The 16,161-nt window shown below is 36.5% G+C and overlaps 1 protein-coding gene across 1 annotated transcript in view; it reads left to right on the top strand.

The window, feature by feature from the left end:
- Nucleotides 1–16,161, top strand: part of LRP1B (LDL receptor related protein 1B) — a 2,064,747-nt gene that overhangs the window by 1,905,514 nt on the left and 143,072 nt on the right. The window contains 2 exon segments of the mRNA XM_070476260.1: nucleotides 792–911; nucleotides 2,508–2,749. Coding sequence (XP_070332361.1) covers nucleotides 792–911; nucleotides 2,508–2,749 — 362 coding nt within the window.

Genomic DNA, 16,161 nt, shown 5'->3' on the forward strand with positions numbered 1-16,161 from the left:
TTATTACTTAGGATTTTATAGAAAATCATATATTTTATTCATTTTTATACAAGTATTCAGGATTTTATTGTTTATTTGCTTTTTTATTCGGTTGGCCCTTCTTATTACATTGTCACTTTCTATTATGAAGCCAGAAGTGTATTATCTATGTCTTCATTCTTTGTCATGAATTGTCTAAAATGCTGGCAATAAAACAATGAATAAATACTAATTTATGACTTCAGTCAAGTAGGGGATATGAATATGTTATCACATATATGAAATATAGTGTGAGAATGGCATAAGAAAGAAATCCCAAGGTAGCAAAGAGTGGAGAATCTATGTGATGGATAATCATTACCTTTTATTGATGGAAATGAAGGAAGCCTTCACTTCCGGTGAATCTTGAGAGATAAGTAGAAATTCAATATATAAAATGAGCATGGGTATTATAGGACAAAAGAATAGCATATGACATGTACAAATGTATGGAGGTAGGTAATCAGAAACACCAACATAAGTCTATTTGAGTCAATGAAAATACTAGGGAAGTTTGAAATGGATATTTCAAAATGTTAAGTGGATTAACAAGCAATGCACAATTGATGAGTCATTATAGTGAAAATATTGAGAAAAAAAGTGGTTACGGCCAGAAAATATCACAGAGCAATGTAAGAGTTTGAAAAGACAATGAAAGACATAGGAATAAGAAGTTGAAGCACACTAAATAAATTTTTCTTTGTTGAAATGAGGAAAGAATGAAAGTACTAACAGGGGATATGATGATGCTATTTTGAGCTCTTCTTTTCTAGACCTTAATGAATGTTTGGTATTTGGCACATGTTCCCACCAATGTATAAATATAGAAGGATCATATAAATGTGTGTGTCACCAGAATTTTCAAGAAAGAAATAACACCTGCATAGCAAAAGGTAAAGATAAATAACCATGATTTTAAATATTATTATAATTTTTGTATACACATCTTATGGGGAAAAATGTTTCATATTGCATTTTAACAATGGCTTAATGCCTGAAAATATAAAATAAATTTCTTCTTAAGACTGGTATATTTCTCCAGTTTATTATCATTCTTAATTAATCTGGGAAGGTTTAGATGACTGTCAAATACTAGGCTACTATTAAAATCACATTTGTGTTTGAAACAATTTGTCAGAAGGGGGTAGAACTTCAAAAGCCAGTGTGATAGAATATGAAATGTCTTCCTGTATATCCTGCTCTCAGTATACCCAAGGAAATATTGCACCACTGGGATAAAAATAACAGGTTAAATTAAAGGTTAGCATTATAAAGAGAATGGAATTTTGAATAAGAACTTAAAGGTTTTAAAATAAAAGTATGTTTTAAAATCCAGACCTCCTCTACTTAAGAATATCACTTTTTAAAAATTAAATGACAGGTATGGCTTTCTTCAATGTGAATTTTAATGCACTTATGTTTTTACTAAATAATATTATAATTTAAATATTGTTAACTACAGGGAATGATTAGCAATGTTAATAAGACAGTTACTAGAAGAGGAAAGCAACATGATATAGTGAATCAAGCAAGGATGGCTATGGAGTTAGACTTGTGTTTGAATCCAGCATTGATCCCCTCTGATTGTGTGTACTCAGGGAAGTTATTACTCTCAGAGCCTCAGTTCTTCATCTATAAAATGGGAGGCCAAATCCTTACTTTCCATGTTGTTGTAAGAGGTGATAAATTGTCAAAGGCTTGATGCAAATCCTATCACATGATAAACATCCACTAAGGGAGAGCTGTTGAGTCTATAGAGTAGAACTACAACTTGTGTATTAGTTACTGGTTTTGGGTTTTTTTTTTTTTAATTTGAAATTCAGGTTTTTATATGGTTTCATTAATATTTTAATTAATATTTTCAGGATTCACCTTAGGATTTTCTTATCTATGTATGCAAATGACATCAATATTACATTGTAGGTGTCAAAACTTCAGGCTACATGATTACCTTTAGCTTAGCAAGATCCTAGAAAATATTGAGATTATGGCAATAAATACTGTTATCTTTGTATGATAAGATAAGAGAACAGTTGAGATATATGAATATTAGAAGAAGACTCTTCATCTCATAATTTTTTATTTGTTAGCCAAAGGTAATGGTCACTCAGGTACATAAACTAAACACAGAAATGTATGATGCTGAGTACAAAACGTGGTCTCTGAATGTTCAGATGCAAAGCACTGAAGCATATTGTGACCTACAGAACACAAATCCCTCTTCATAAAGAGGGTAACTACTAAAAATTTCTAGCCACTAGGTAAGCTTTGACCAAAGAAAACCTATATTAATAACTCTTAGAAATGTTGCTTAAGCACATTTTATACATAAGTCATGAAGACTAAATGATGGTATAAAACTGGCTTAATTTTATGGAGCAAGAAACTGTGTTAAGAATAACAATTCAAGATGATTTAAAAGTACATTTGTTGCTTTTACATTAGTTGAAATTTACTTTATTTTTGTATTTTATTATAATAATCTCCAGGCTCTGAAGATCAAGTTCTCTACATTGCTAATGACACTGATATCCTGGGTTTTATATATCCATTCAACTACAGTGGCGATCATCAACAAATTTCTCATATTGAACATAATTCAAGAATAACAGGGATGGATGTATATTATCAGAGAGATATGATTATTTGGAGTACTCAGTTTAATCCAGGCGGAATTTTCTATAAAAGGATCCATGGCAGAGAAAAAAGGCAAGCAAACAGTGGCTTGATTGTAAGTAAATGTAATTGAATATTTGAAGGCTCATGACTCATGCCTCCCCCTGTTTTATTTCCTGTTTTTTTTTTAAATTTGTCAATCAGGATATTTGTGAGTTAATTAGTCAATGATTCCTCCCAATATTCTCCCTGTATATAAATAAAAATATCCTTACTCATTTATTCTTATAGCTGGATATACTTCATTTTAATTGCATGATATTATGTTTTTCATTAATATATTTTCTATAGTTATATAAGAATGGAAATTAATAGTACCTAAAATTTCTAGAACTTTTAATATTTTATAGTATTTAATATATTATGAACATGAGTTTTTTTTATCACAAGATCATATTGGAAACCATCACATTATTTTTATATTAGAAAATCAACTCAAAAATATACATATTAAATTGTTTCATTTTTAACAATATCAGAAATCTGTTTCTCTACTAGGGCAAGAGATCAATTCAATAGTGTAAGCATATCTTCTGACTGCTAATAACTATATTTCAGAGAACATCCAAAATAGAGCAGTGTTGTTTGCTGGTATATGACAGACACATTGATTATCATGGTTATTCCTTTAGAGAAAAATAAGCTAAAACATTTGTTTAGAGTTATGGTTTTAGGTTATCTTTTTTGTTTGAGGGCATGTCAATTTATTGTGGATTTTATGTTTTGAGGTAACCTGACAAGAATAACAGATAAAGTACTTATTTTGAGAGAGCCCTAGCCCATTCCCATACAACCAAAAAGTCAAGTATGGTATCTACCATAGATTTAAACTCCATAAATTAAGGTACATTAATGTACATTAGTAATGAATGTACATTCATTTGACATACCTGAAACACTATTTTTATTCGTAGTAGGTGGCAATAAGCTGATTTTAAAAGAAGCTATATTATTAGCTTTTAAATTCAGGTCAGATTAACTGTGAGTAGAAATCCACCCATATCAGAGTGATTTATTTAAATCCTCCTCCTGCAAACCCAGTGTTATAACACAACTTCTCTGGTGCCTCAGATGGTAAATAATCTCCCTGCAATGTAGGAACCCCAGGTTCGATCCATGAGTTGGGAAGATCCACTGGAGAAGGGAATGGCTACCCACTCCAGTATTCTTACCAGGAGAATCCCATGGCCAGAGGAGCCTAGCCGGCTACAGTCTGTGGGGTTGCACAGAGTCTGACATGACTGAATGACTAACACGTAGGTCTATTGTTAGTAGAGGATAAAGCCAAAACTTTCATTGGATCACTCCACTCTCCATCACCCACATATAATCTTCTATTAGAATGAAAGACTGACTCAGTCTTGATTACCTTTATCTTTCTTTATCTATAAAACAGACATTGACTTTGCAAAAACATTGGTCCTGTGGTACAATTTTATGTATTAATGAAGTGATAATGAAGTATTATGAAGTTATATTACCCAGGGCTTAATCATGTTCCTGTTCTTTACTAGCCTTTTAGTTTCTCTATCTTCACCATTTAATAAGGTTTCTAGGGAAGAATGCATACAGATACACACACACATACATACTGTACATTAGTATTAATAGTTCTTGGCACATAATAAGCACTTTTTAGATTTCAGTTCAGTTCAGTTCAGTCATTCAGTCCTGTCGAACTCTTAGCAGCCGCATGGACTGCAGTACATCAGGCTTCCCTATCCATAACCTACTGCTGGAGGTTTCTTAAACTCCTGTCTATCAAGTCAGTGATGCTATTCAACCATCTTATCCTCTGAGGTCTCTTTCTCCTCCCATCTTCAATCTTTCTAACCGTCAGGGTCTTTTCCAATGAGTCAGTTCTTTGCATCAGGTGGCGAAAGTGTTGGAGTTTCAGCTTCAGCATCAGTCCTTCCAATGAATATTCAGGACTGATCCTTTAGGATGGACTGGTTGGATCTCTTTGCAGCTCAAAGGACTCTCAAGAGTCTACTCCAACACACAGTTCAAAAGCATCAATTCTTTGACACTCAGCTTTTTTTATAGTCCAACTCTAACATCCATACATGACTACTGGAAAAACCATAGATTTGACTAGTTGGCAAACTAGTCTCTGCTCTTTAATATGCTGCCTAGGTTGCTCATAGCTTTTCTTCCAAGGAACAAGTGTCTTTTAATTTCATGGCTACAGTCACCATCTGCAGTGATTTTGGAGCTCAAAAAAATAAAGTCTGTCACTGTTTTCATTGTTTCTCCATCTATTTGCCATGAAGTGGTGGGATTAGATGCCATGATCTTCATTTTCTGAATGTTGAGTTTTAAGCCAACTTTTTCATTGTCCTCTTTCACTTTCATCAAGAGGCTCTTTTGTTCTTCATTTTATGCCATAAGGGTAGGGTCATCTGCATATCTGAGGTTATTGATATTTCTCCTAGCAATCTTGATTCCAGCTTGTGCTTCCTCCAGCCCAGTGTTTCTCATGATGTACTCTGCATATAAGTTAAATAAGCAGGGTGACAGTATACAGCCTTGACGTACTCCTTTCCTGATTTGCAACTAGTCTGTTGTTTCATGTCCAGTTCTAACTGTTGCTTCTTGACCTGCATACAGATTTCTCAGGAGGCAGGTCAGTATGGTATTCCCATCTCTTTCAGAATTTTCCACAGTTTGTTGTGATCCACACAGTCACAGGCTTTAGCATAGTCAATAAAGCAGAAGTAGATGTTTTTCTGAAACTCTCTTGGTTTTTTAATGATCCAGTGGTTGTTGGCAATTTGATCTCTGGTACCTCTGCCTGTACTAAATCCAGCTTGAATATCTGGAAGCTCATTGTTCACATATTGTTGAAGCCTGGCTTAAAGAATTTTTAGCATTACTTTGCTAGCATGTGAGATGAGTTCAATTGAGCGGTAGTTTGAACATTCTTTGGCATGGTCTTTCTTTGGGATTGGAATAAAAACTGATATTTTCCAGTCCTGGGGCCAGTGCTGAATTTCCAAATTTTCTGGCATATTGAGTGCAGCACTTTCACAGCATCAGGTTTTAAGATTTGAAATAGCTCAACTGGAATTCCATCACCTCCACTAGCTTTGTTCATAGTGAAGCTTCTTAAGGCCCACTTGACTTTGCATTCCAGGATGTCTGGCTCTAGGTAAGTGATCACACCATCATGGTTATCTGGGTCATGAAGCTCTTTTTCTATAGTTATTTGGCATATTGTTGCCACCTCTTAATGTCTTCTGCTTCTGTTATGTCCATAATATTTCTGTCATTTATTGTCCCCATCTTTGCGTGAAATGTTCCCTTGGTATCTCTAATTTTCTTGAAGAGATCTCTAGTCTTTCTCATTCTATTGTTTTCCTCTATTTCTTTGCATTGATCACTGAGGAAGGCTTTCTTATCTCTCCTTGCTATTCTTTGGAACTCTGCATTCAAATAGATATATCTTTCCTTTTTTCTCCTTTGCCTTAGCATCTCTTATTTTCTCAGCTCTTTGTAAGGCTTCCTCAGACAACCATTTTGCCTTTCTGAATTTTTTTGGGGGGGAATGGTCTTGATCATCGCCTCCTGTACAATGTATGGATTAACAGAATGATGTAATGACAGTGATGAGTTGATGATGACAGTGATGCTGATGATAATTGACAAAATGTTCTTTCCTACAATGCATAATCTCACATTGAAAATTAATTGCATACTACTCTTGTCTGAATTTAATAGTTGCTAAAAATATATCTTTATTTTGTATATAACAACCAGTGAAAATGATTTGATAATTTTTTATATTTGTTCTTGGAGGGATGGATAAACACAATCAGTAACCTCCAGTTTCTGTTCAGTCGCTCAGTCGTGTCCAACTCTTTTCGATCTCATGAACCGAAGCACACCAGGCCTCCCTGTCACCTCCATCACCAACTCCCTGTCACCTCCATCACCAACTCCCAGAGTCCATCCAAACCCATGTCCATTGAGTCGGTGGTGCCATCCAACCATCTCATCCTCTGTTGTCCCCTTCTCCTCCTCCCCTCAATATTTCCCAGCATCAGTGTCTTTTCAAATGAGTCAGCTCTTCACATCAGGTGGCCAAAGTATTGGAGTTGCAGCTTCAAAATCAGTCCCTCCAATGAACACCCAGGACTGATGTCCTTCAGGATGGACTGGTTGGATCTCCTTACAGTCCAAGGGACTCTCAAGAGTCTTCTCCAACATCACAGTTCAAAAGCATCAATTCTTTGGCTCTCAGCTTTCTTTATAGTCCAACTCTCACATCCATACATGACTCCTGGAAAAACCATAGCCTTGACTAGATGGACCTTTGTTGGCAAAGTAATGTCTCTGCTTTTTACTGTGCTGTCTAGGTTGGTCATAACTTTCCTTCCAAGGAGTAAGCGTCTTTTAATTTCATGGCTACAATCACCATCTGCAGTGATTTGGGAGCCCGGAAAAATAAAGTCAGCCAGTTTCCAGTGTTTCCCCATTCATTTGCCATGAAGTGATGGGACCAGATGTCATGATCTTAGTTTTCTGAATGTTGAGCTTTAAGCCAACTTTTTCACTCTTTTCTTTCACTTTCATCAAGAGGTTCTTTAGTTCTTCACTTTCCACCATAAGGGTGGTGTCATCTGCATATCTGAAGTTATTGACATTTCTCCCAGCAATCTTGATTCCAGCTTGTGCTTCCTCCAGCCCAGCATTTCTCATGATGTACTCTGCATATAAGTTAAATAAGCAGGGTGACAATATACAGCCTTGACGTACTCCTTTTCCTATTTGGAACCAGTCTGTTGTTCCATGTCCAGTCCTAACTGTTGCTTCCTGCCCTGCATATAGGTTTCTTAAGAGGCAGGTCAGGTAGTCTGGTATTCCCATCTCTTTCAGAATGTTCTGCAGTTTATGTGATCCACACAGTCAAAGGCTTTGACATAGTCGATAAAGCAGAAATAGATGGTTTTTGGAACTCTCTTGCTTTTTTGATGATCCAGCGGATGTTGGCAATTTGATCTCTTGTCCCTCCGCCTTTTCTAAAACCATCTTGAACATCTGGAAGTTGGCAGTTCGTGTATTGCTGAAGCCTGGCTTGGAGAATTTTGAGCATTACTTTACTAGCGTGTGAGATGAGTGCAGTTGTGCCGCAGTTTGAGCATTCTTTAGCTCCCCTGGTGGCTCAGAGGTTAAAGCGTCTGCCTGCAATTCGGGAGACCCAGGTTCGATCCCTGGGTCGGGAAGATCCCCTGGAGAAGGAAATGGCAACCCACTCCAGTATTCTTTCCTGAAGAATCCCATGGAGAGAGGAGCCTGGTAGGCTACAGCCAATGGGGTCGCAAAGAGTCGGACACAACTGAGCGACTGAGCAACTGGTTGTTTAAAGAAAAAAAATAATTAGTATAACCAGTAACCTCCAGTGACTGTTTATTGCAAGTCAGGAGTCAAACTTACTTGATAACTAATTTTTTATTCTTATACAGTCAAGAACATAAATGTATAAATTTCATTTGTAATTTATATTTGCAAATTTTTAACCTTTATATATTTTACATTTTTAAAAATTTTATTAATATAGTACAGAGTCTATCACTATCAGTGAAAAGTTATTAACCTTTTTCTAAAAGGATTTGAAGCTTCATTATTATTTTTGGTAGTAATTAGATGTATCACATAATCTATTCTTTCCATTTGTTTGTTTCTCTCTCCGTTATTAGTCCTACACATGACTAACAGTATTCTCGAGGAAGAAGAGTGAATAAGTAGAATGGTACATTTTCTAAAATCCCATTATAACTAACTAAATGTTATGCTTATAAGGCTGGAATCTCTGAGCCATGAATTTTAGCACCATGTTCTAAACCATTAAGCATTCCATATAAATTCTTACCAGTGTGTTATGTGTGTGTGTATATATATATGTATATATAAAATATCCTTAAGGCTACACTGATAAAGGTAATTATTTAATTTTGATTACTAAACTACCTTGTAACCCTGATATCTCGATATTATAGATATGAAATAAATCCATTCTCACCACCTTAATTTAATGAGTAATGTGTGTTCTAGAATGATTAGATGGCTTATCTATGGCCATGCAACTAAAACATGACAAATTTTAGACTTAACTTTAAATACTTGCTACATCTCCATTTTCTGGAAACCAACTAGGGTTCTGAAGTAGAAAAGTTCTAAAGTCCCTTCCAATCGTAAATATGTGTGGTTTTTAAAAAAATGTGACATAGTTTATGTTTATCCAGTTATTACCTGGATAATTTGTATTTATTTCTCTGAAATCCATCTTGTGTATAAAGAATTGATTTTTACCCCCCATGAGTTTCCCTGCAATGTATGATACTTGCTCTTTTAACAATCACCACATAGTCATCCATTAGTTTAATGAAGTTTAAGTAAGTGTTAGTTGTTCATTGTGTCCAACTCTTAGTGATCCCGTGGATTGTAGCCCGCCAGGCTCCTATGTCCATGAAATACTCCAGGCAAGAATACTGGAGCGGGTTATGATTTCCTGCAGTCTATTTCATCTTCTAAGTTTTGGCACAAATACTACTTACCTGAGAATTCCCCACTCCTCAGAAAAGAAAACTTAAAATTTTTCCCTGAGCTGAATATGGTCCATTGATTTCCCTCTCTGAATCAATAGGTGAAAGAAAGAATATGCAAGTCAAACTATGGACACTTTAGTTATTACCCCATTATCAGTGGATTCCCATGTGGCTTACTAGTAAAGAATCCACCTGCCAATGCAGAAGATGCAGGTCAGGAAGATCCCCTGGAGTAGAAAATGGCAACCCACTCCGGGATTCTTGTCTGGGAAATTCCTTTAACAGAGAAGCCTAGAGGGCTGCAGTCAGTGGTGTCACAAAGAGCTGCACATGGCAGGCAGCACACTTGTAGTCGCAGGAGATATCCACGTGATGACAGGGTATCTTGAGGGTATATTCAAAGATATAGGAAACATTGGAATATTTTTTACTTCAGAAAAGAGCAGAAAATATGTTGTATCAGAAATCAGAAAATATTGCTCAGGCAACTAAATATTAACTGAAGTCCATTCTAGAGGAAAATAATTTTTAACATGATCTTTTTTAGAAATCATGAAGGGAATTTCTCTTCTGTGAAAATGTGAAAATGGTTGGAATAGCAATTAGGATTGCAAATTTAAAATTCACATGCAGACTAAGTTATTTATAGATAGAAATGCCTATGATTTTTCTAACCCCCTGAGCTATACAAAATGGATAGATTTTTTTCCTTTAAGAAAATTAAATAATTTAAAACTTAAAAGACTGACATGATTCAATCTGTATGTAAAGCATAATGAGATTTCTGAATTTGAATTTTAGTAGTCAGAAGAGGATATGATAGCATTATGCAACAATTGTACATACTTTCTGGCAATTTATCATTTCTACTATGAAATGCTAGATAAATGATAGCAAGCACTATAAAGTAGGTCAATGCTTGAAAAATGCAAATAACTTTAACCATCCACATTAGATTTTATCATTAAAGAGCTGAATATTCCTGAGAAAAACAAATGGTTCATCTGATCTACCTGGTCTTAAGAAGTGAATATGAAATATCATGCTTGGCATATTCCCCATTATGCAAAAGAAATTGTTCAGAATAAATATAATTTTATTCATGAATAATCATACCTTTTTCTCAAAAAGTTGATTACAGCCATTTTTCCTGAAAAGCTTTAACAAAATATTCAATTAAGTTTTCTTTAATAGGTTTCAGTTTTTAATTGCAGTCCTAGCTATAAGTCTCCTCCCCAATATGTGGGTCTGTGTATACTTCTCACACACAAACACACATGCATGCATAAATTTATAAGTATTCCTATGTAACCACAGGTTTCCGTGGTGCCTCAGCAGTAACGAATCCTCCTGCCAATGCTTGAGATACAAGCTTGATCCCTGGGTTGGCAAGATCCCCTAGAAGGAAAGGACAACCCTCTCCAGTATTCTTGTCTAGGAAATACCACGGACAGAAGAGCCTAGAGGGCTACTGTCCATGGGGTTGCAAAGAGTCAGACATGACTTAGCGACTAAACAACAACAATGTACCCAGACATAAGTGTGTGTACATAAATTTTAGCAAAAACTTCAAAGTCTTGTTTTAGGACATTTGGGTAGTGGTAAAAATTGATAGTTTTTTTTTCTTTCTTTCTTTTCGTATTATAAATTTACATGCATGCATGCTAAGTCACTTTAGTTGTGTCTGATTCTTTGCAACCCCATGGACTGTAGGCCACCAGGCTCCCTCTGTCCATGGGATTCTCCAGGCAAGAATACTGGAGAGAGTTGTCATGCCCCGCTCTAGGTGATTTTCCCAACCCACGGGTGGAATTAGAATCTCTTATGTCTCCAGCATTGGCAGGCAGGTTCTTTACCACTAGCACCACCTAGGAAGCCCATTATAAATTTAAGACACCACTAAACTCTAAATTGAAACTAAATTGAAATATAATTGCTTGGCTAAAATACATTTAAAACCATCAGAAGTTATTCAAATCGGTCAACAACTAAAATAATTTATTGTGATTACCTTAGAAGAGATCTGAAGCTATCAGCTGTTACATTACTGTCATCCTGTGGCTTGATTGTTATTGATTAATAAGATAGGCATTCAATAATGCATACTGATTAGAATTAATGGTTCTAGAATAGTTGTGATCAATTGTCAAAATTTTACTGAACATAAATCTTTTAAGACCTTATAAAACACAAAATTATGCAATTACTAATACTAAATTATTGATCAGATTGCATAGCATCTTAAGGTGACCAGTGAAGTTGTACTCATTCATACCTGAAGCATTATTTGGGCTTCCCAGATGGCCCTAGAGGTAGACAACCTGCCTGCCATTGCAGGAGACCTAAGAGACACATGTTCTATCCCTGGGTCAGGAAGATCCCCTGGAGAATGGCATGGCAACCCACTCAAGTATTGTTGCCCAGAGAATCCCGTAGACAGCGGAGCCTGGTGGGCTATAGTCCATAGGGTCGCAACGAGTTGGCCATGTCTGAAGCAGCTTAGCATGCATGCAAAGCATTATTAGAGAGTTTTCTTTGTTAGATCTGGAGAGTTTGTTTGTTAGGCTTCTTGGAATATGATAAAAATAACAGAATCTTGTCCTCATAAAGTTTATATTCTGTGGAACAAAGACAAAATCAACTAAACTAACACATAAATACTGCTGCTGCTGCTAAATCGCTTCAGTCGTGTCCGACTCTGTGTGACCCCATAGACAGCAGCCCACCAGGCTCCCCCGTCCCTGGGATTCTCCAGGCAAGAACACTGGAGTGGGTTGCCATTTCCTTCTCCAATGCATGAAAGTGAAAAGTGAAAGTGAAGTCGCTCAGTCGTGTCTGACTCTTAGCGACCCCATGGACTGCAGCCCACCAGGCTCCTCCGTCCATGGGATTTTCTGGCAAGAGTACTGGAGTGGGGTGCCATTGCCTTCTCCAAACACATAAATAAATACAAAAAACCAATTTTTGAAAGGTGTATTGAAGGAAGTAAAAAATGGACTTAGAGATAAAAACTTGAATTATATAGGTTTGAGTAAGATGATTAATAAAGGCACATTTGAAGAGAGATTTGAGCCAAGACCTAAGAAATGAGAAGGAAGCAATGCCATCTTACTTATACATAAGACAACTCTTTTGTTTTTTCTGTGGAGAATGGATTTGGAGGGAGAAAAGACTATAACAGAAGGAGGCCACACAGCAGGGCTATGCTCCCACAGAGATGGTGGTATGTTGCTCTACCAGAGTCTCCATGAACTGAAAGGTAGTGAGTAGAGTCTTAAGGAAAAAAATGCTTGCAAATAGAATGAATGTGAAAACTGAGGACAGAAAGGATTCCAGACTGACACCTGGTTTCCTGGATTGTATAATTTGAAGGATACTGAAAATGGGAAACTGTGGGTTTGGTTTTAATTATGCTAAGTCCAGTAAGAGATACAATGAGAATGTCAGATTTGCAGTGATGTAGTCAAACCTTTATCTTAGATCTCTGGACTGGATTTGTATTAAGGAATAGAAAAATTGAGGGGATATCTAAAACCATGAAACGAGGTTAGATTTCCAGGGAAAATAAAGAAGGAACTGGAACCAAGTTCTGAGACTAGATTAAAACAATGGCAAGGATCATCCAGTGCATTAGAATAAAACAAGAGACTGTAGAATCACAGAAACTAAGAGAAAAAAACGTGTTTTGAAAAGGAAGTTTTGGTTATATTCCTAGTATACTGCTGAAAGATCAAGTGAAGGAAAACAAAGGAGTGTTCAAAAAATCTGGAAACAGAAATACATTAAGGACCTTGAAAAATGCTTAGAGTCATGGCGGGAGGGGCATCATCAGAGAGCATTCGATAGTTCCACATCAGTGATTCTCCACCGGGGATGACCTTTCACCCCAGAGGACATTAGGTAATGTCTGAAGACATTTTTGATTCTCAGCTTTGAGGACTGCTGTTGGCATCAAGTGAGTAGAGGCCAGGGAGGATGCTTAACACCCTACAATGAATGAATTAGTTCCTCACAGCAAGAAATTATTCTGACCAAAATACCAATAGTGCCAGAGTTGAGAAATCTTTTTCTACATACTAACAGTAAGAGTCTGTCCAGTTAACCTTTAAGTAGCTCTTTTTCTTTGTTACTTCATTTGATGTGATAATAACTAATACAAAATAGTCCTGAGATGAATCACCAGTATAACTATTCTTTTATTGTTCTCTCCTTTTCCTCCCCTCTCAATATCTTTGGCTAGATCCTTTTCTGTTTTCCTTTTAATATTGAATTGCCCCAGGCTCTGACCATGATCCTCTTCTTTCTAGCTTCCTCACTTCCTAATAGAGTTCATGGTTTAACATAAAATCACATGCTAAAAATTGCCTAATTGAGACCAGGCTCTATCTAACGGCTTGCTTTTCCTTTTGGATGTTAAAAAAAAAAAAAATCCCCAAGGTAGCGCACATGCCTAAAAATAAACTTCTCATATGATCCACAAAATCTGCTTCCCCAACGTCACTTAGTGGCAACTCCGTTTTCTAGTTGCTCAAAGTGAAAATTTTAGAGGCACTGCTGGCCCCTCTGCTTCTTTCATAACTCCAAAATCAGGCAATATTATTGAATGTACCTTCAAAGTATGTCTAGGAGCTGATTACCGTAACATCAGCTTGACTGCAAGGATCTAATTTTGAACCACCTTTGCCTTTCTTCTGAATGAATGCAATACCCTTCTAATTGATCTCTTTGCTATCCTTATGACTCACAAAACAGTAACCAGAATGCCCTGTATAAAGCACAGTCAGCTTACATCACATCTTCAAAAATGTTCAATGGTTTTCCATTGAAAAGACTGAAATTCTCCTAACATTTCGTAAGGATTTAAAAGATCTGGTCTCCTGTTACTTCTCTGATTATCTTCCACTACTTTCCCCTTTACTCACTCTTCTCCGGGGAAGCTCTGCTATTTCTGAAACCCATCACTACCTACTAAAGTAAGGCCTTTCCTGAAATGGTCTTTTGCCCTAAAATGCCTTTCAGCCAGATATCCTACATGATTCAATTCCTGAACTCCTTCAACTCTTTGTTAAATGTCATCTGAATGCATAATTTACTGATAATTGCAATCTCTTACCCCATTCCCATCCTGGAATCCTCAATGCCCTACTCTTTTGCATTTCCATGTACTTTTTAACTGCCACATAATTTATTCATTTATTATATTTATAACCTATTGTCTGTCTTACCTCTCTATAAATAAATATCCAGAAGCAGTGGCAGTTTTCTTTTTTCCTATTCTGCTACTATAATCCTAGCACTTAGAACAAGATCTGTTGTGAAGTAGATACACTTTTTAAATTAGAAACAATAAATTAATTGAAAAGCTTGGGGATACATGGCAATAGCATATCAATCTTGAAAGTTATCCTTTACAAGTTATGCTTCTCATCCTTGGTATTCAATTTATCACAAGTTTAAATTTTTTTACCTCCAGATATGTCTCATTTTTATCCACTTTTGTTTCATAAAAGCCTAGATTAAAATTTCACAATCTTTCCTCTAGAGTCCATTGAATAAACCTCGTCTGAGTATCTGGTACCCCCTTGGTCCCCAGTCCCAAGCCATTCTTCATATCACAGGCAAAATAATCTTAAAATAAAACCTCAGCATCATATCTCCCTCCTTAAATCTTTCCATTGAAAAATCATGGTCTTACAAACCTCTCCATGATGTTTAGCCTCATCTCCCAACGCACCCTTCCCGCCTTCTCCCATGAGAATATGCATACACCCTCAAGAACACGTTTTTTCCAGCCATAAATAGATTATGTTTCATTTACAATAAAGCAACTTAACTTCGCAATCTTTCTTGTTGTTCAGTCCAAAAGTTGTGTCCAAGTCTTTGCGACCCCATGAACTCAGCATGGCAGGCTTCCCTGTCCTTCGCTCTCTCCCACAGTTTGCTCAATCTCATGTGCACTGAGTCACTGATGCTATCCAACCATCTTATCCTCTGTTGCTGTCTTCTCCCCCTGTCTTCAATCTTTCTCAGCATCAGAGTCTTTTCCAGTGAGTCAGCTCTACCTGTCAGGTGGCCAAAGGATTGGACTTTCAGCTTCAGCGTCAGTCTTTCTAGTGAATATTCAAGGTTAATTTCCTTTAGGATTGACTTGCAACTAAGGAACTTTGAAGAGTCTTCTCTGGCACCATAATTCAAAAGCATCAATTCTTTGGTTCTCAGCCTTCCTCATGGTCCAACTCTCACATCCGTACATGACTACTGGAAGAGCCATAGTTTTGACTAGATGGACCTTTGCTGGCAAAACGATGTCTCTACTTTTTAATATGCTGTCTAGTTTTGTCATAGTTTTCCTTCTTTTAATTCCATGGCAGCATTTACTATCTGGAGATAGTAAATCTGGAGATAGTAAATCTTTTAATTCCATGGCTGCATTTACTATCTGGAGAGATTTTGGAGCCCAAGAAAATAAAATATGTCACTCTTTTTCCCCTTCTATTTGCCATGAAGTGATGGGACCAGATGCCATCCAGTATCTTCATTTTCTGAATGTTCAGTTTTAAGCCAGCTTTTTCAACCTCCACTTTCACCTTCATCAAGAGGCTCTTTAGTTCCTCTTCTCTATTAGAGTGCTATCATCTGCATATCTGAGCTTGTTGATATTTCTCCCAATAGTCTTGATCCCAGCTTGAACTTCAACTAGCCTGGCATTTCACAAGATGTACTCTGCATATAAGTTAAATAAGCATGATGACAATATTCAGCCTTGTTGTACTCCTTTCCCAATTTTGAACAGTCTGTTATTCCATGTCTGATTCTAACTGTTGTTTCTTGACCTGCATACAGGTTTCTCAGGAGACGGGTAAGGTGGACTGTTATTCCCATACACTTCAAATTTTTCCACAGCTCTTTGTGATCCACA

This window comes from Odocoileus virginianus, chromosome 13 (assembly GCF_023699985.2).
Source record: "Odocoileus virginianus isolate 20LAN1187 ecotype Illinois chromosome 13, Ovbor_1.2, whole genome shotgun sequence".
In the NCBI taxonomy this organism is placed as follows: Eukaryota; Metazoa; Chordata; class Mammalia; order Artiodactyla; family Cervidae; genus Odocoileus; species Odocoileus virginianus.